The sequence below is a fragment of the Protopterus annectens genome, chromosome 12.part0 (assembly GCF_019279795.1).
Source record: "Protopterus annectens isolate FY-2018-M chromosome 12.part0, PAN1.0, whole genome shotgun sequence".
NCBI lineage: Eukaryota > Metazoa > Chordata > Ceratodontiformes > Protopteridae > Protopterus > Protopterus annectens.
The window spans coordinates 643,687,697-643,707,907 of record NC_056746.1 but is presented as its reverse complement, the minus strand read 5'-3'; the positions used below and the strand labels follow the sequence as shown (position 1 = coordinate 643,707,907).

The window sequence follows — 20,211 nt, the reverse complement described above, 5'->3', positions numbered from 1 at the left end:
TGTTCTAATATAGATCCTTGTAGAACATCTCTTGAAGAAAGCATATATATCACGAACAAAAAAGACTCCAGAATTAAGCCCTGTGGCATCCAACCTCTCATCAGATGACCACAGGAACTACTAATCCTTGAAAATACAGGTTGATGGCATCCTGCATGATAAGTGGTGAACAAAGTGACAAATGTGTCAGAAAATCTACAGTGGGTGTGCAAGCAGTCCAGCAAGATTTCATGATCTGCTGTGTCAAATGCTACTGAGAGACCTGGAAGGACCAAGACACAATATAAATAATTACTTCTGCTAGAAGGATTCCATCATATCACAAACTGGGTGTTGACTCCCATCTCTCGGATTAGTATGCATACTCCACCACTAATCAGCACTTTAGGCCTCGCTTCAAATCTAGTCATCTAGGTGGTAATCAAATACTGCAACCTCTTTGCTCATTCTGTCATAACCATAACATGTCCAGTATCTTTTGGGTACAGCTGCTGATTCTTTTGTTCACTTCTGTTTCTCATTTTCTCTGTACCTGATGAACACATGTATCCCACTACCCCTCTTTACATTCTTTACCTGGAACCCCAAAGACTAAAATATATCTTCCTAGATTGAGTCCCCATTTCAGGAGATAAGTAATTGTCATTTTGGGCACCAAACAGAGAGAAACCAGTGGTGCCCCAGCACTGCATCTCCCTGGCCGCTGGTGGGATTTTACTTCTGGCCAACCTGTTACTTCCTTCTGTTCTCTAGTGTGCAGTGAAGTTAATGCAGCTAGTAGGACTGCTCTACCGTGCTGACATTCATACTTTGCTGTAGGTATCCACTCGAGTTGTTCCCACAGTAATAGATGCTACCATGCTGACATTCATACTTTGCTGTAGATTTCCACTCGAGTTGTTCCCACAGTAATAGATGCTACCATGCTGACAGTCATACTTTGCTGTAGATATCCACTCGAGTTGTTCCCACAGTAATAGATGCTACCATGCTGACAGTCATACTTTGCTGTAGATATCCACTCGAGTTGTTCCCACAGTAATAGATGCTACCATGCTGGCATTCATACTTTGCTGTAGATATCCGCTCGAGTTGTTCCCACAGTAATAGATGCTACCATGCTGACATTCATACTTTGCTGTAGGTATCCACTCGAGTTGTTCCCACAGTAATAGATGCTACCATGCTGACATTCATACTTTGCTGTAGGTATCCACTCGAGTTGTTCCCACAGTAATAGATGCTACCATGCTGACATTCATACTTTGCTGTAGGTATCCACTGGAGTTGTTCCCACAGTAATAGATGCTACCATGCTGTCATTCATACTTTGCTGTAGGTATCCACTCGAGTTGTTCCCACAGTAATAGATGCTACCATGCTGACATTCATACTATGCTGTAGATATCCACTCGAGTTGTTCCCACAGTAATAGATGCTACCATGCTGACATTCATACTTTGCTGTAGGTATCCACTTGCATTCTTCCCAGAGTAATAGCTGCAATAGCTGTTAGATGTAAACTCCCAGGCTTTTACTAAAGCATTTGCCAGACCAATTAACCAACCCCAAGAAACCGCACCACCCTTTACAGAACAGAGGGGAGCTGGTCACTGGCATTCAGTCCTCTCTTTGCCAGGTCTCCAGTGCTAGATATGTTGGTTACACCCTGGTGATTTGCATTGCAGAAGGAAACACTAGGTTTATGCCAGTTGGTCAGAGAACTACAGAGGAGGAGTTAGTAAGCCATCTTCTAGTTGATTCAGCCTGCTACTTTGTCTTCCCTCCCAAATTTTTATGATACAGAAAAGTCAAGTTAAATATACTGCATGGTTCAATCATGGTATTTCTACGATGGGTAGAAATTACCACTGCAAACAAGATGAGAGGTGTTTATGAGAATAGAACTGTTTTTCATTTGTTGCAAATTAAGTACATGTGCTTCATCAAATGTCGTGAAGTCTCTTTTTTATACCTATGAACCCAGCCTATGGCTGCACAAGAGCAGTTTATTATTATTATTATTATTATTATTATTATTATTATGACACTTTGAATGGCTTAATTACTGAATTTGATATGTATTGCTGAATTTGGTTTATATTACCAACATGTAACATTCTTTGACTAATTGTGTATTTGCACTGGGGATACTTCTGAAATGAGTCCATCCTGGATCTCTGTATTAACCTGGTTAAAAAAAAAATATGAATATGTAAAACAAAAAAATAAATAGTCATCAAAAGACTGCATTATACCTGCTCATGAAAAGAACAAGAAAAGAGCATTACATGAATAGAAAGAGCTGGGTGGATTATTGAAGAAATATTAGAACTCATTAGAAAAGGACACTAAACTACAGAACTTGGCATTATCAACCGCTATCCAGATCTAGACCCATCTGAGGCATGCTGGCGTGATCAACACTACTATGATTACATTAACATTTGCATTTATATTGACAGATGTACATATGCATGATTACACATTTCTAAACAACTGAAAAGCCTAAGTTTAGAGCCAGGTGTGCCAATGTGAAAAGCTGTATGCAAAACCAGAGTGACCATTAACAAATGAATGATCTCTCAGTGTTTAGGTCTCAGAAATGAAGCTGCAGAGAAATGCATTGCACCCCACAAAACATGGCACTGCTTCTCAGGCTATGCCAGCTAAACAAACAGTATGAAACTAAATATGGATTACCTACCAATGGGCTGGAGGTAGATGTTCTTCTTGCTTAATCTTACTTTTCTTTCCTCTTTGGCTTTATAGAAGCTTTCAAAATCTTCTGGAGCTTCAGGACAACTCAAGAACCAGTCAAATGCAGTGCGAATCAACACGGGCTTGAAAAGGGTGTGCTGTTGATTGTAGGCCTCAGACAAGAAGTGCTTTTCTGTATTGGTGAAAGTGTTGTTGTAGATGTCCTTCAGGATGGGGTTGTTTGAGATGAGAGCTTCTTTCAGAGCACGTGGTCCAAATGTAAACTCCTCGCTGGGTCTGCACTGTAGCATGCTGTCATATCAGGCAACACTTCAGGGTGCCTAGAGAAAACATCCAAGTAACAACTGTCAGTACAAGTCTGAATGGAAATTAACAGCACTGATCAGAGGAGTGGCAATGATGATCGACAAGACCAAGTAAGAAAGACAGAGACTGTGGTGGGGCAGTAAATAACACTGCATCTGGGAGTACTTAACATTAGTAAACACATGAAGATGGAAGCATCAAGATGGCAGTGACACTACATGGGAATGAACACAACAAATGGAGGCAGCGCTGAACAGTGAAACGATAACAATGAATAACACAGATGGAGAGGCACTATTCATTCAAGGAATGCAGAAAGAAAATAATAATTAAAAGTGCTGGGCTGCAAAACTGAAGACATGGGTTTAATACCCATGAGTTTCTCATATGGACTGTGTATATCATGAGTAAACTACTTTTTTTACTCCCATGTCTCAGAAAAAGAGACAACATTTAGTGAGCCCAGTTAGATTTCCTGGTCAGTAAACTGAAAATATGCATATCACCATTCAAGAAAGTGTGGATAGGGAACAAAATTAAATTACACACACACACTCACATATATATATATATATATATATATATATATATATACCTATATACACACACACACACATACACACACACACACACACACACACACACACACACACACACACACGAGTCTGTGTCAAACATTTGATCTATCAAAAGTTTGAATGTTAAGACTTAGAGTAAAACAGTTTGAATCACAAAGATTCAAATATATAAGACTTCAAATCACAAAGATTTGAAGCAGAACAAAAACTAATATTTTGTAATTCCGAGAAATAACTACACTGGGGAAAGGGCACATTTCCTGATACCCTCTCTGCAGCAATCTGACAAACTTAAACAGCGGCGATGTTCAGAAAGTTCATTTTCAAACTTGGCAGCCAGTAACTCAAGTTCTCAAACTCTTTAGAGTTTGAATGAAACTGTGATATTTTCTTGTAAAAAGACTGGGTTGGTAAATATGGACAATACACAGATAAACTAGAATATCAGTGAAGCTAGGAAAGTTGTGTTAAATAGTAAGGAAAGGGGTTAAAATCCACTAAAGAAACTTAAAATAATAATGAACAGTATGCATTGGAGCAAAGGCCATCCCATCAACTGGAATTGTACTGATCTGGTAGTGTTACCTATTAAGGAACCAAGGATACAAATGGACAATGGGCTGTAGCTAGCCAAAAACAGGGGCTGTAATGAGACAAGGAAATTTCCTTCCAAAGAACTGAGATGGTAATGAAACTAAAAAATCCTTATGCAAGAAACTGTGGCTGATAAAGCACTGGGAATAGTAATATCCAATAGTTATCTAAGGAAAAGGGACTTTAAAGCATTGAGGGCAGTATTCTTCCAAGGCAGTGGGATGGTAACAATCTGTGGCAGTACACATATGTGTACAGTGGCAATAAATGTTAGTAGAACTGCTTTTTGCCCTCCAGGCTAAGTACAGGTTGCATGAGACATAACTGGTGTTGCATATAGTCTATGTAGCACAGGATAATTCCTTAAGCCATGACTGTGTTTTATTTGATGCAGTTGCAGTAATACTACATTACCTGTCAGTCTGTCTATATATAGATCATTATAATGGGTGATGTTTTAGCAAAAACAGATTTTATAACAACTAAAAGAAATGAAAATATATTGGGGTGTGCGGAATTATAAATGTATTGCAGAAATGGTTCACAGTGATAAAATATAACAACACAAATGTCTACTAAGAACACATCTCTACAAAACAGTAATGTGCACATAATAAATAGTTTACATGAGTTTTTCTTACAAGTTATTTATTTAACATTTCATAACTGGGTAAGTGAACTGGTCTGAGGACCCTTTTCAGCCATGACCTGGGCCAAACAAGGCAAATACAGAGTACAAATGATCAAGTAAAATATAGAGTTTTATAGTAAATATATTAAGATGCTGCAAACAAAGTACAAAGTAAACATAAAATAGTTAATTAAATATGTACAGAAATAAGTACAATACTTGTAAATGACTTTAATAAATATGCACAGGAATCGTAATGAATGTTAGCGAATGTTTACAAAATGTTATTGTCCACAGCAGCATTAAAAAGTTTTAAATTTAGTAAAATGAAAACAGATTTTAAATGAGGGAGTTAACCAGTATCCCTGAAGCTATTTCATTTGTTTTCATTGACTAGTTGGGCACAAAGAGACTTTTTGAATTCCTGTAGAGTGTCTGTTTGCCAGATAGTGTCTGGCAATGAGTTCTAGCTTGCAGGAGCAATTTTACAAAAAAAGGTCTCTCAGAGGTGAGGTTGTCAGAGTATCAGCGGCCTTTGTAGCTACAGAGAATCAGAGTTCTATAAAGAATAGGAAGGTGCTTTGATGATCATTTTGTTGAGACGAGGGGGACAATATCCAGTATGTGACAGTGTTAAGGAGAAGAGCAGCCCTAGCCCCCAACTGGTGGCCATTTACCTTTACTTATTGTAACACAGTGGTATTCATTTTTACTTTAAAGTTGAATAAATTTAAGTATTTTATTTTCTGCAGTTTGTAATTGAGTAGCATTTTGTCCAAAGCAAGGGGTGACAACTGGCAGTTCATATTCTAATCAGGATATCAGTATGTTAATAGTTATGGATCGTATGGCTTCTGTACTTAGCAGGCTAGAAATTTTGTCTGAGATTTTGAGCTGGAAGAGTAATTTATGTGTTTGGTCATAGGTATGCTTGTGAAAGAAGAGGTGCTGGTTGAGTAGGGTCCTATATATTTTTGCTGTTTGGATCATGGAAGAGGTGTACCTAAGGGGTTAGTAATGATGATACTATGTGTAGATTGTAATTTTTATGCTGTACCAAAACATATAACTGCAGTAATTTAAGTCCTGACAGTAAATTTGTATGCACAAGCTATTTCCAGATGGTAATGAAATCATTCTGAAGATTATCTTAGAGAAGGAGAGGAATACAGTGGGCTCTTGTGAGGATAATATCATCTCTGTACATTATACAGTTAGTGTGAGGGAAGTCCAAGGAAGGGAAAAAAGGAAAGAACCAAGGACAGATCATTGAGGTGTGCCTTTGCGCTAGTTTTGGAGATGTAGGTATTATCTGGTTTACAGATGGAGAGAGAGCACTGAAACCACAGAATGGCACCAGAAGAGAAACCTGTTGCACTTAGTTTGTGTAATACAAGTGACTGATAAACAGTATCAAAGGCTTTTTTTAAGATCTATGAGGATAGCCGCAGTTATTTTGCCTTTCTCCATTTTAGAGTAAATGTGGTAGGTGAGTGAGTGAGTAGATTGCTGTAATGGTACTATAACTGGGTCAGAATACATGCTGCCTATTGTTGAGAATGTCATATTTTCACATGTACTCTAGTATTGGGTAATAGATGGTACTTTCCAGAATTTTTGTGTAGGGACAAAGATTGGAGATAGGTCTAAAGTCATTGGCAAAGGAAATAGTGGTGACTTTGGCAAGAGGTAGCACTACAGCATGGTTAAAACTATGAGATAGAGTAGTGACAGAAGAGGTTAGGTTAAATAGAATGGCAAATTGTAGTGTAGCCTAAAAAATGTAGGGATAAATAGTTTGAGAGAATGGATGATAGGGCAGTTAATTTTTTCCAGATAAATTTTGTTGCAGTTAGAATTTGGTGACAGCTTTTAAGTGAAATGGGGGGGGGGGGTAATTGAACTAGCTTATGGAGAGGTAGCGAGGGTGAGATGGGATAACTCATTGTTGTTTAACTGGAGCCAGGAGCCACCAAATCTTGCATGCACTTGAGTCATTTTGCCACAGGTACCAGTATGGTTCCATCATAGTCCATGTAGATGCAAATTACCTGAAGTGGACCTCCCTGGTCTATATGAAGAGAGATATTATGGAGCTTTGAGACTGTGTCTCAGGCTGGTATAAGCCTAGCACTGATCTGCAGATTACCATCACCGAGGATGATGTCACCATATGGGCAAAAAATGATTGACTTCAACAACTGGCAGTCTTTCTCATGTCATTCTAAGGGGATCCAATATGTGCTTGAGATGCCATGGTTAACAGGCTACATTGCTTTGTCAAAGATGGGCTGCACATTTCCCCTATAAGCCTTCAAATACTGGTTAAAACTTTATCCACCTCCATAATGCAATTCCAAATTGTCAAACCTACTGACAGCAAAATCAACTCAACTGAACCAAAAGGTGTTACTGCTCAATGCCAGGAGCCTAAAAAAAAAAAATATCACCTCCTATATGCCCTCCTTATACTTGAAAATATAGATAATGGTGCAATTACTGAGACATGGTTTAAAGTGGCAGAGAGTACCCCAGCAATGCAAGGTTTCAATGCCTTCCACACTTTTACACCAGCAGCTGCAAAGACAAGGGCTAATGGTGGAGATGTTTCAATATACATCAATAGCAAGCATACTTCTATATGATGTGCTGGAGTTCCTGCATCCACAGATCACCATAGACAAAATCCAATACCCTAACTAGTTATAGGTTATCGTCCATGTCTGAAAAAGCTTACAATGCATACTTGGATGCACTGGAGACACAAACCATCTAACCTAACACCCTACACATGGGAGACTTTAATTACCCCCTCTATAGACTGGGAACCCTACATGGCCTCAAATCTACAAGCAGAGAGATTCCTGGATGTCTTAAATACAAACGCTCTCGACCAAATAGTGTATATGCACACTAGATGCTCCAACATATTGGACCTCATGCTCATAAATATGGGAGAATGCTGCACCCCCCAATGTCTCTTCCTCCCTGGTAAGGTCTAAACTTAAAGCTGTCTCCTTCAAAATCAAAATTAACCCCATAATCCCATTAAAAACAGTAACAATTAGGAACTATTCCAAGGCAGATTACCTTTTATTAACTGATGGTTTGTCAAAATTCAATTCCCCTCCAAACCCTGAGAACACAGAAGCCTATGCTGAATTGCTCTCAGAAGCTCTGTACAACCATGTCAATGGTTCTATAGAGGCTGCTGTACCTACCATAAGTAAGCCCAGGACTAGCCCTGGAAATAAACTGCCCTGGTGGCATCTCAAACTAAACAGAATATACAACAAAAGGAAAAAATATGGTAAAAATTAGGAAGAATCATTCTCGTAAAGATAAAAAGTCTCTCATCAAACTAAATAAGCAACTAGGAGGGAAAATTAAGTCAAGCAAGGCCAATTGTGAGGTTAAGATAGTCTCTCAGGTGAAAGATACCCATAAGATCTTCTTCAACTATATCAGAAAGCTCAAGGGCAGCACACAGCAATGTGCTGAACTGGTGATTAATGCTGTCACATTCACTGAGCCTAGGGATATAGTGAAGCTGTTAGCAGACAAATTCAATTCCAACTTCACCCACCCATGCCCCAACCATCCCTCAAAAAACATCCTCAAACATAACCCCCAACTATAACTAGGGAGCGTGTACTGGCTGTGCTCACTAAAGCCAAGAACATGCCTCAGTGGGCCCCAGTGACATCCCTGGATGCCTTCTGAACTGTCTAAAATAAAACTTATCAGGACCTCTGGAGTCATTATTTAACAATGGTCTTAAAACAGGCTTTGTGCTACTTGAATGCATGTCTTTGACTGTCATCCCCCTTCATAAGGCAGGACCTTCAACAGATCCTGGAAACTACAGACCCATTAGTCTGGCCAGTCTTATTTGGAAATCCATACAAAGAATTATCATGGAAATTGTCAACAATAATATAGGAGACCTCCAGTCATTGAATCCATCACAGTTTGGCTTTGTCAAAGGAAGGTCATGCTTACTGAATCTGGTGGACTTCTTTGGAAAGGTCACCTAGGCAATGGATGAGGGGAAAACTATGCATAGTGCCTACCCAGATCTGACTAAAGCATTGAGACAATACCCCATTTGGTCATTGTCAACAAACTTAAAGAACTAGGTATAAACCCCTTTAAAACATGTTGAATGCTGGATGGCTCACTGATAGGACCCAGGAGGTTAGAATCAGTGTGGTCACCTCCACAAAGAGGACAGTCACCAGTGGACTCTGTGCTAGGCCCACTCCTCTTTAGCATCTACTTTTTGGGTGTCAATATCAGAGGCCTCTGGCTAACTAAGTTCACAAATGATTACAAACTGGGTAGTCATTGAATCCCCCCATGATGTGAACACCCTTTAGAAAGGTCTAACACAGACAAAAGCTTGGTGCCACAACCGTGTGTTAAAACTCAAGACTAAGAAATGCATTACTGAATCATCTTCTTCAATATAACCTGCTAGCAAATTCCCAGCATCGATTTCGGCCAAACCATAGTACCACCTCTGCCCTTATACCATTTACTGACCATATCAACCAACAAAGAAATCTCGGTAACTTAATATCTGTTGTCTTCCTAAACCTGTCAAAGGCATTTGACACGGTATCCCACTGCAAATTAATATCGACTGTCTCTGAGCTCAATCTAGATAACTCCTTTCTTCTGTGGTTTAAAAATTATCTGTCCCTCTGGCAACAAGCTGTAAAATGGCATAACTCTCTCTCCCCTCTCCTCCCAGTGGAAAGAGGTGTTCCACAAGGATCCAGTCTTGGTCCCTTACTATTTTCCATCTTTACCAATAACCTCCCCTTGGCTACCCAGCAGACTAATATAATACAGTATGCTGATGACACCACCCTTATTTGCTCGGCCCCCTCTCTACAATTCCTCCAAGACAGAACCCAGGAAACCTTCACTACTATAGAAAAATGACTACATTCCTCCCAACTCATACTAAGCCCATCTAATACCAAACCCATGATCTTCCACCCAACCAAAACTTTCACCCCTACCTCACCATTCTCAATAACATCCTCCAACAATACCCTTATCACACCAGTAACCCAAGCCAAGCTAATAGGTGTAACGATTGACCAAAACCTAAAATTCGGCAAACGTATAGCACTAAAAATTGCCAAAGTTCATAAAAAACTAGGTTCACTCCACCGCTACAAGAGCTTCCTCACACAGGAATACTGAATCACTATCTCTCGTACCCATCTACTCTCCACCTTACTATACGCTTCCCCAATTCTAATTAACTTAAACAAATCTGACCTTCTGAAACTATCTACCTGCTACAATAAAATCTCAAAATTTGCAACCAATGCTAAGTTTCCTTCTCAGCACTGCCTCTCCCTAATATAGCTAGGATGGTTAGAACTCCCTAACCTACTAAAATACAATCAACTTCTTCTGACCCATCAACTGCTATACCAACCAAATAAAATACCTGCCCACTGTACTCAGCCTTCATCAGACCCATCATATAGTATAATGTCCTCTTTGGTATGTACTTGACCAGACACATGCAGCAACTGGAATGTCCACAAAGGTTCCTTATAAAAAGAATACAGGGAGTAAATACAATGTTCTACGCTGATTGCCTCAAAGCCCTGTCTCTTTGCTCAGTATCATACAGGCTTCTGAATGGTGATCTTTGATTGGCATGCAAGGGATCCCTGTATCTTGTTTTGATGAACTTTTTGCACATCCAAAAAACAAACAGCATCAGAACTACTAGATTAAAAGACCTAAAATTTGTTTGTGATATAAACAGGATGTGTTGGAGAGACAGTTATGTTTCTGAAAGAAGTTCCATTTTCTGAAACAGGCTCCCCATACGTTTGAAGCAGAGTTCCTCCCTGTCCCTATTTAAACACTACTTGGACCAATAGATGGGTATTTGGAAATTCCTCCCTGGTCTGGCACTTATGTCTCTGATGGACAGAGGCAGCCAGTAAATCACCTCCTATATAAACCAAATTTGTGGGTCACATTTGGGTTCCACAGCTAGGTTTATAAAGACCCTCGTGCACATTAGTGTAGTATACACCCACGAACCTATGAAAGATGGAGATAAGTTGATTTTTTAATTGGTGTTAAAAAGTAGAGGAGGTAATACTTTCAGAATTTCCTGGAGTGGTCAAGTATTGTGTTTTGTAATACTCTGAAATACTCTGGTTTAGCATGATTGGTTGCTAGTCTCATTTCTTTTTTAAGATTGCAGTATGTGTCATAAGTGTCTTTGTCGATGGGATTGACTTTCCAATCAGACTAAGATTTTTCCCAAATTTCATAAGATGCCTAACATTGTCAATTATCTAAGAAAATGGTTTGTCCCTTTTTCTAATTATTTTAATGGGGTACAATCTAACTTGTATAGAGTTATGAATGTTATGGAAGATAGAGGGGACTGAGATTGGGTTAGTGCAGTTGTAGAGAGGAGACCGGTAGATGCTAGCCGTTTCTGCTGGTAGATTGTTTGTAGAGCTGTCTGCGATGGTTCTAGTCTGAATGACTTGGGAAAATAGTTTAATAATTTTGAGGGACCAGATGGTGAAGCTGAAGCAATGGTAATGGAGGGGACTGGGAAGAACTTGTAGGTGTTGCAGCTTTTTGAAAATGTAATTACAATGTCTAGGAGAGTACAAATTATGTCAGAGGTGTTAGGCTTAATGCCTTCACTGAAACTGTTTTAAGAATTTTTTAATAAATATTTTGGTCCTCCTCACATCATTCTTACAGCACTGCTACCCAGTACCCCATGTCCACACTGGGTCTGCTAGTAACTGCTAACTCCCCTGAACTTAGTCCATATCCTGCTATAGTTGGCCATGGAACCTAAGGGTATCAGAGGGACCTGTTCATCCATCCTTCCCTGACAGTGCTTCAGATACCTTGGATGCTAATTGAAACTGGTCACCTGGGCCATAGTTAGGGATTTATCCCTACACGCCAAGGTACTGGCTGAGACTTTAGTCTTTACTTAGCTGAGTTTTATGAAATCATAACCAATCCAGATTTATATATCTAACAATTAATATTTATGATGCCTTGTGTGCTAAATAATATTGTCTACAGTATCTTGAAACAGAGTTATGGAGGATGGCAGTGGAATGTAGGTTCATAGTTATAGTTTAGGTTCATATAAATGACAGCAATGAATAGTTTACTGTATCCACCTAGCAGTGTTTCTGTTACTAGCCAGTTTGGGTCATCATCCAGGACAGAATCACTTTTTGCAGTTATAGTGGTAAATAGGTTAGCATCATTGCTGATAATTAACATAGTGCCACCGCATTGTCTATTACCTGTCTGTCTGTCTGAAAATAGTATAGCTGGAGATAAAAAATGTAGGGATGTGTGAAGAGTTTTTTTTTAACCAGGATTTAGACTTGGATTGGTTTAGAAGGATATTGGTCAGACCAAAGCTCTAACTGGGCCCATTTTCTGTTGAAAACTGTCGATATTCATGTAATTTAAAGAGGCATTCTCAAACTATATTAAAAAAATGTAATAAAACCTCTATACCACCAAAAACAATGAGAATCACCATTAGTCCTCATGTGATTCTTCCCTTAAAATACTGACATTCATAAAAATTACACAATACTAATAAATAATTTTTCTGAGGGAGTCATACATCCCACACACCCCCCACAGTGCAGGCCCTGCCTCAACACCCCCACTCTCTATACATACTATTTCTGAGGTTGCATAAACATGGAAAAAAAGAAACATTAAAAAAGAAAAACTATTTTTCCATTTCTCTAAGTCCTTTAACCTTTGATATGTCGTTATATAGTACATATGACAAACCAACATGCATATATGCATATACTGGGACATCAACTTGAACAAATCAATTACATACATATAACACTTCAAGTATGGACAAAACATTACGCAAAAACTGCAGTGTTCCTGGGAATAGGCATGATTTGACTCTACCTCAAGGCCTAAGTAGGAACTTTACTGCCATATTCTGTACACCTCAAGGCCTAAGTAGGAACTTTACTGCCATATTCTGTACATGGTACCTGTCAAGCTCAGCATTTGATAATGCCAGATAAAATACATTAGCGCAGTCCAGAGAGTCTTTTGATAACCAAGGCCTGAACAATTAAAGGGTCCCGTGATGGAATGAGGTGCTTAATGTAAATGATATTCAGTTCTTGACAGCATGAGTAGATGATGGCCAACACATGGTCCTAAAATGACAACTGGTCATCACGTATCACTTCATGAGTATTCACCTTGGAGAAAAACTCCACCCTATCACCCCTGTAAACAATACAGGTGTAAATATAGATTAAGAGTGGCATGAGAGGACATGGCAATGATGTTTCAGATGGGGAATGTCTGAGCCCATTGGCAGATATCCAAGAAGGAATGTCTTCTGATCAGTGCTCAGCTGGAGCTCAGTAGTACATGTCCTCTTGGGGAACAGAACTCTACAAATGAATGTCACCACAGGTGTAATAATGCAGACCTCCACATCAAATCAAGTCACCAAAAGGCAACATGTACATGTTAAAGAGTACTGGACTCAGTCTGGAGTGCTGCAGGTCCCAGCAAATAAGAGAATAGGTAGAGGAAAAGTTTCCCATGGAGACTACTCTGTGAGTATGCCCTGAGAGGTAGGAGGCAAACCAGTCATGGAGTATTCTGGATATCTCACAATCTGTCTTTGGACACTTCAAAAAGATCAGTTGTTCCATTGTGCCAAATGTGGCAGACAGACCAAGGAAGGCCAGTATAGTATCATGCCACTAAAAAGACATTTAACAGTCAAGTGATGATGGTCATAGTGCTGTGATAAACTTGAAACCCAGACTGAAATTCATCCTAGAATCAATTAGTGTGTAGATCCAGGCAGTATATAAATTACCTTCTTAATATTTGTAGTAACATTTGCTATAGATGAAAGGCTAGAATTAGGGCAGTAATTCCTCAAAATGCTTAAATCAATTGTGTTTAAGCCATCAAAGCCTCCTTTAAAATAAATGGACATGCACCCCTCTTCCAAGGGAACTAGACAGTTCTGAAAAAAAGAGCCCATGGCCTCAAGGAAGACCGTCAACAGCCTAATATGGGCAGGGTCTAGCCCATACATAGTGGATCACAGATATGGAAGCACCTACTTGAGCTCTTTGAAGTCCAGGTCATCAAACTCACCCCCGTGGGCAATCCAACGTATCAGTGTAGTAAACAAATATAAGCTTACTATATGATCCAAGGTATACATCCAACTTAAAGGAGTCCACCTTGTCTGCAAAGTAATGATTCACAATCATGTGAAGTAAACGCCTTTCAAGGGAAAAGATATACCAGACTGCACTACCTCTCAACCACATGGAAGAATGTTGTTGGTTGGTTCCTCATAGTGGAGGTATCACTGGATAAATCACTTGCCTTCTTATGTCATATCTCTCCTGGTATATGGAATAATGTAGTACTTTACTACTTTGCCCGCCAGAAGTTAGGTACATCTCATTTGATAGTCCACGATTCCCCCACTCCTGAGCATAAAATGCAGCTCTAAGCTATACTACAGCTCCTTCACATCTACTGGGGCAAGGTGCACAATTGCAAGGGCAAATATTAGCAGCCACCACTATTGAGCTCTTATATTGAACAGCACTGGTTCATTGACATTGCAATCTCAGCAGAAACAGCCAAGGACATGAGATAATAGCTTATTAGTGATGTAAGATAAATTCTTTTACTCAAAAAGCCCATCATTAGGGAAAAATGATGTAGATGAAGTTTTATGTTAAACTGAACCATGTGAAGATCAAGCAAGAAGAATGGTTGGAAAACCAGGTCCAAAGTGATCACTATAAGCTGGAGCACCAAATCTAGCAAGTAGTCATGTTTCTGGGTGATAGAAGTCGCAATTAGAATAAATCTAAACCATATCATGAAAGCATAAAAGCCATACATCATCATTATCATCATCATCATCATCCCCTTTTCCACATACAGCTAGCACATCTCATCTGTGCTCACCATCTCTCTTGATTCAGTGCCACTTTTCTGTCTTCTTTGACAGAAATATCTGACTGTTGCATGTCTTCTGTCACACAGCCATTTAATCTCTTTGCTGGATGCCCTCATTCCCTCTAGTCTTCTTCCTGTCTGTCCCAAATTATCTTCACCAGATTGTCTTCTACTTTCCTGCACTTATGCCCAAACCACTATAATCTGTTCTCTTTGACCTTCTGTGAAACTGGAGCTACTTGGATTTTTGTTATGATTTCATCATTTTCTCATCTATTCCACAATGAACTTCATACCACCTATCTCAGGCCCTTCATCTCTATCATGTTTAGCTTCCATAACTGCTCTGACTTCACTACCCAGGTTTCTGTACCATACGGTAGCACTGGTCACACCACTGCTCTGTGGACCTTAATTTTCAACTTCTTTGGCATTTTTCTATCATGCACTACCCCCTAATCTCTGTGCCAATTAGCTAAATCCCCTGTGATTCTAGCTTTGACCTCCTCATTCAGACTTTCCTTCTTCTCAAGCACCCCTCTTGGATATCTGAAACTGTTAGCCTGTTCTTGCATTTTCTCTTTTGTCTCAGATTTCAGTATCTTCTGATTCCCCCATTTACAACAATTACAACTGTCTTATCTGTACATAGTTTCATCCTAAGTGTCTTCAGATTTGCATTCCATTCCCCTATCATTTGTGGAAGCTGTTGTCTGAGCCTGTTTGTAATGTCACATCATCTGCATACAGCAGCAGCTTTGCTGATCTCTCCCCCCCATCTTGTTTTTGCAAACGTAGTCCAGCAGCAATATGAACAGCAGTAGGATTAGAAATGAACACTGATGAACTCCCACTCCCACTGGAAATCCCTCTGGGAGTCCAAACAGTCCATACTTGTGTTATCCAGTGCTTGTACATAGCTGGTACTAATCCTACCAATGACTCTAGGATTTCAATCCATCACAAGACTGTCCAAATCAGCTTTCTTGGCACATTGTCGTATGCTTTCTCCAAGTCTATAAAGCTCAATTGGACTCTTTCCTCACTTCTAGTTTTTTCGGAATTGTCTGTTTTACTGCAAACATTGGGTCAGATGCTACATTTTGATCTGAATCCTAGTCTTAATCCAGCAATTCATCCTTATTTTCTTTCGCACAAGTTCCGCTGAGTGCATCTGCAATGTGTGTTGATAGTTGAGAGGTTTCTTTTCATCGTTGTACTTCCCTAGTTGTAAGTACTGATCTGATCTGTATTACATTTATGGATTGGAGGCTTCCAATGTTGTTCTGGAAACCGAATTTATCTTGCAAACTGGAACATTTTTTTCTTTTAATTAATCACTTGAATGGAGCAAAAATAACACTTGACAGTGTCCAACAAATAATTAAATAACTGCAGAAGGTATTTGCTGTGGCAGCCCTTCTCCTGCTTGGATTCAAATTAAATTGGAAGTTCTAAACTGTTTATTATTAAGAGTAATAGTTAAATCCAGAAAATTAACTTCATAAATAAAAATATAGTATATATAGGAGTTTGCAGCAATTGTCAACAATTCTCCATAGTGAAAAGTATTCGGCCACTAGGAATAAGAATTTACAAACATATTAAAGCCATCAAGGACAAAAATAAACATAACAGTGTGTGTGAGGGCTTTAGGAAATTCCACTTTGCCATTTTAGAGCAAATAGATGAGTTTCATTTCATCAGTGGATGTAATAAATTGTTAGAAATGCGTGAATTAAGGTGGCAAATAATGCTTAGGACAAACAAATTACCTGGGTTAAATGAACTGATTAATATTGAAAATATGTTGAAATATAAAATTCTTTAATATTAAGGTATTTTTTAATAAAACTTTGCTGTACTATTTTTAATTAATGATGTAATTTAGCATGTGATTATTCTGATTGAATATTTCAGTAGGTGTAAGTATTTAAACAGGAGTGATTTAGAAGGTGTTTATTTCTGATTAAGTTTTGTGTAGACATTAAAATGGAACGAAAGTGCAAAATTTTGCGTGGCGTCTTTACTTTTACAGTTTTGAGTGGTTGCCTCAAGGTGTTCAAGTTATATATATATATATATATATATATATATGTATATATATATATATATATATATGGGTCTATGTTGAATAATCAAAATTACAAAACTTTAAACTCATATGGTCGGGACCAGATGATCGAAGTTTTGTAATCTCGAACATTAAAAAAAAAAAAAATACATATATGCAGGGGGCAAGCCCCCCTGCACCCCGCACACCCCCGTTATTAAAATATACCAACTTCAAGATCACACTACAGTGAGGAAAAGGGAATATTCCCCTTCTGCACTGTACGGAGATCTCCATTTAAATCTTCGAAGTTTTAGAACTTCGATCATATGGTTTCGGCCATATGAAATTTGAGGTTCTGAACTTCGATCATGTAACTAGGACCCATATATATATATATATATATATATATATATATATATATATATATATATATATATATCAGCTTACCACTGAAAGGTCTTACTCACTGAGGGTGTACAGGCTGATGAACTCATACAGAGCGTGATTTCTAGCCTGTTATGCTATCCTCCCATCCCCCAGTTCCCTACATTTATTCTCTCCTAACCAGACCTACTTTTAAGTACATATTACCTTCCATTAAAAGCACACATTCTAATTTTCACACTCATACTCAAACAGCTATTAGCATTCATCTGACCTAGGTCTGTCTCCTTCCCAATAATATCATACCACACTCATACACCTTCTCTTCTTTATCACAAAATGTACTCCCCTTTCTTTCCTACACACTACTTTTGCTCCTCCTGCTAACACCCACTACTATCCCTCCAAACAATGTTTATCATATTACTCACTCTGTTGAATACTCCCCAATGATACATCACACAGTTATACTTAACACTGCTTTATTATATTTTCTATATTCAATATTAACCAGCTCATACATATCCTTCCTCTTCCTTCAATTGTCATTTTCAGCCACACTTACCACTCCATCTACCGCAGTTACTAATACCTCCTCTCTCTTTCTCTCTCTCTCTCTATATATATATATATATATATATATATATATATATACTCATTTATCATGTAGTAATGTGCTCCTGCACCTGGCATAACATCTCTACAATCTTTCCCCAGTCATAATCCTACAACTTCGAGATAACATTGCATTGAAGCTAGCTGATCATACCTCTTAACCTCTTAGAGCAAGAAATCTGGACAAAGCCATAAATAAAAGTGAGACAAAGGACGAAAAATAGGGACAATTTTTAAATATTGCTCTTACAAACTTAAAAATGTGATAGAATAACAGGTTTTACATTAGCATGAATTTTCTGAAGGGTATGAAGTCTGAAACTCAAATGTCTGTCATTATTTTCTAACTTCAAATTTTTAATGATTTGTTGCTAATTTGCCAGAAAAAACACAATTTTATGAAAAATGGACCAAGAATATGAGCCAAAATCTGGACAGTCTGTGAAAATCTGTATAGCTGAGAGGTATGTAGCTGATCCAGGTCCATCTCTACTATCCTGTATTGTACTAAGTGCACAACGTATAACAAACAAAACAGACCAGCTTAATACCTTAATTTCCTTACATATGCCTGGTTTAGATACTATCATAGAATCATGAGACAAGGCTAACAGTCCTTCCTTACATCATTCTTCCCTGGTTATAAATACCTTTTTCACCCCAGATCAGACTCAAGACAAGGAGGTAGAACTCTACTTCTGTTCAGATCTCAATTAAACATCCAGTTACTTGCTCAAGGAAACACTAACATATAATTCTTCTAACTGGATATTGGTATCCATTCCCTCTCCCAAGAATACCATACAAGTCACAGTAGCATAGCTACCACCACCCTCATCACTCTCCAAAATAAATAACCTACTAAAAGAAATAATTTCCTACACAAATGTTATCAAACACTCACTTAATACTTGAAGACCTCAATCTCAGCCTGCTCAGTCCTATTTTAAAATGATCTGAATACTTTTTTGATACAATTTGTCCTCACCCTGTTTGTTTCTCAACCTAATAAACCCAATCTCAGCATGTCTTGCCACTCCCTCCTAGACATCATATTAAATAACAAACCTTCTTTTATCTCAAACATCTCCATCCATCCACCATCTTTCAGTGACCAGTGCCCTGTCCGTGTGCATATCCATGACCCATTTGTAAATATGCCTCCAAAGCTCATACCTTTCTGTAACAGATCACAACATAACATTAACAAACATAAATCCACCCTCTCCTTAATGGACTGGTGACCATTTCTGAATTTATCTGATCTTAACTTTGCTGAAAAACTACTCAACTCTATATTGACTGACCTTCATAACTCCTGCTTCCCAGTAACTGAAAGACTATACAAACCAAAAACTAATAACTGGTTAACCTATGTGTGTCAAGCTCTTCTCCATCTGAGGGACAAGGCATGACATTCTTGGAAAGCACTTCCCTCTACCATAAACAAACAATGCAACATCTAGCTAGGCACCTCACCTAACAAGAAGTACACCTTCTTAAAAGTCACCTGATGAAATTATACTGAACCTCACTAATAAAATTTCCCAAAAACGTCTGGAAATCAGCCACCTAACAGGCTAAAATAACCATCCCTCCTTCAATGAATTCCTCATCCTCTCAACTTTCTGCCTCCTTTCCCATTTCAACAACCTTCCCATCCCTTTTTCCTGCCAATTCCAAACTGACTCTGCTACTCTACCATGCCCTCTATTCATCCCTACATTCTACTTCAGAACAATCATATCCAAGGACATCCACCCTTTACTTGAACAGATTCAACTTGATATCCGTCAGGTACTGACAACCTTCACTCATGGTTATTTATCATGGTAAAGATAACATCATAACCCCATTGAAACACATCTTCAATCTATGCATTACACTTAATATTATGCATAATATCTAGAAATATGCCATTGTAAAACCTCCCCTTATGAAACCGAGTCCCTCCAGTCCCTCAGACGTTTGGCCCATTTCTATTCTCTCTACCCTAGGAAAGATTCTGGAAACATTTCTTTACTTGCAACTCACTCAGTACATCAGCTCATACCACCTTTTCTCAGGTCTGGTCACTGTACATCCACAGCTATCTGGACACTCATTCTTCTTGGAATGAACAATGGCCTAATTATTGCAGCCATTCTTATTGACTTTACCAGCACCTTTGATCTTGTCAATCACTCTGTTCTCCTAGACCATCTCATTGAAATAGGCATCAGTGATGACACACTGCCCTGGTTCAAAAACTACCACTCTAAGTAACATTTCTCAGTGAATTTCAACTCATCAACCTTTCCATC

The 20,211-nt window shown here is 38.6% G+C and overlaps 1 protein-coding gene and 1 long non-coding RNA gene across 6 annotated transcripts in view; one reads left to right on the top strand and one right to left on the bottom strand.

The window, feature by feature from the left end:
- The window catches only part of AMZ1 (archaelysin family metallopeptidase 1), a 523,657-nt gene that overhangs the window by 301,712 nt on the left and 201,734 nt on the right, over positions 1-20,211 (bottom strand). For all 5 annotated transcript variants that reach the window (XM_044089776.1, XM_044089772.1, XM_044089775.1 and 2 more), the window contains one exon: positions 2,708-3,041. In XM_044089776.1, the coding sequence (XP_043945711.1) occupies positions 2,708-3,011 (304 nt within the window). In that variant the 5' untranslated portion in view covers positions 3,012-3,041. The remainder of the gene's footprint in view (positions 1-2,707; positions 3,042-20,211) is intronic.
- Positions 1-20,211, top strand: part of LOC122816761 — a 219,882-nt gene that overhangs the window by 124,028 nt on the left and 75,643 nt on the right. The window lies entirely within an intron of this gene.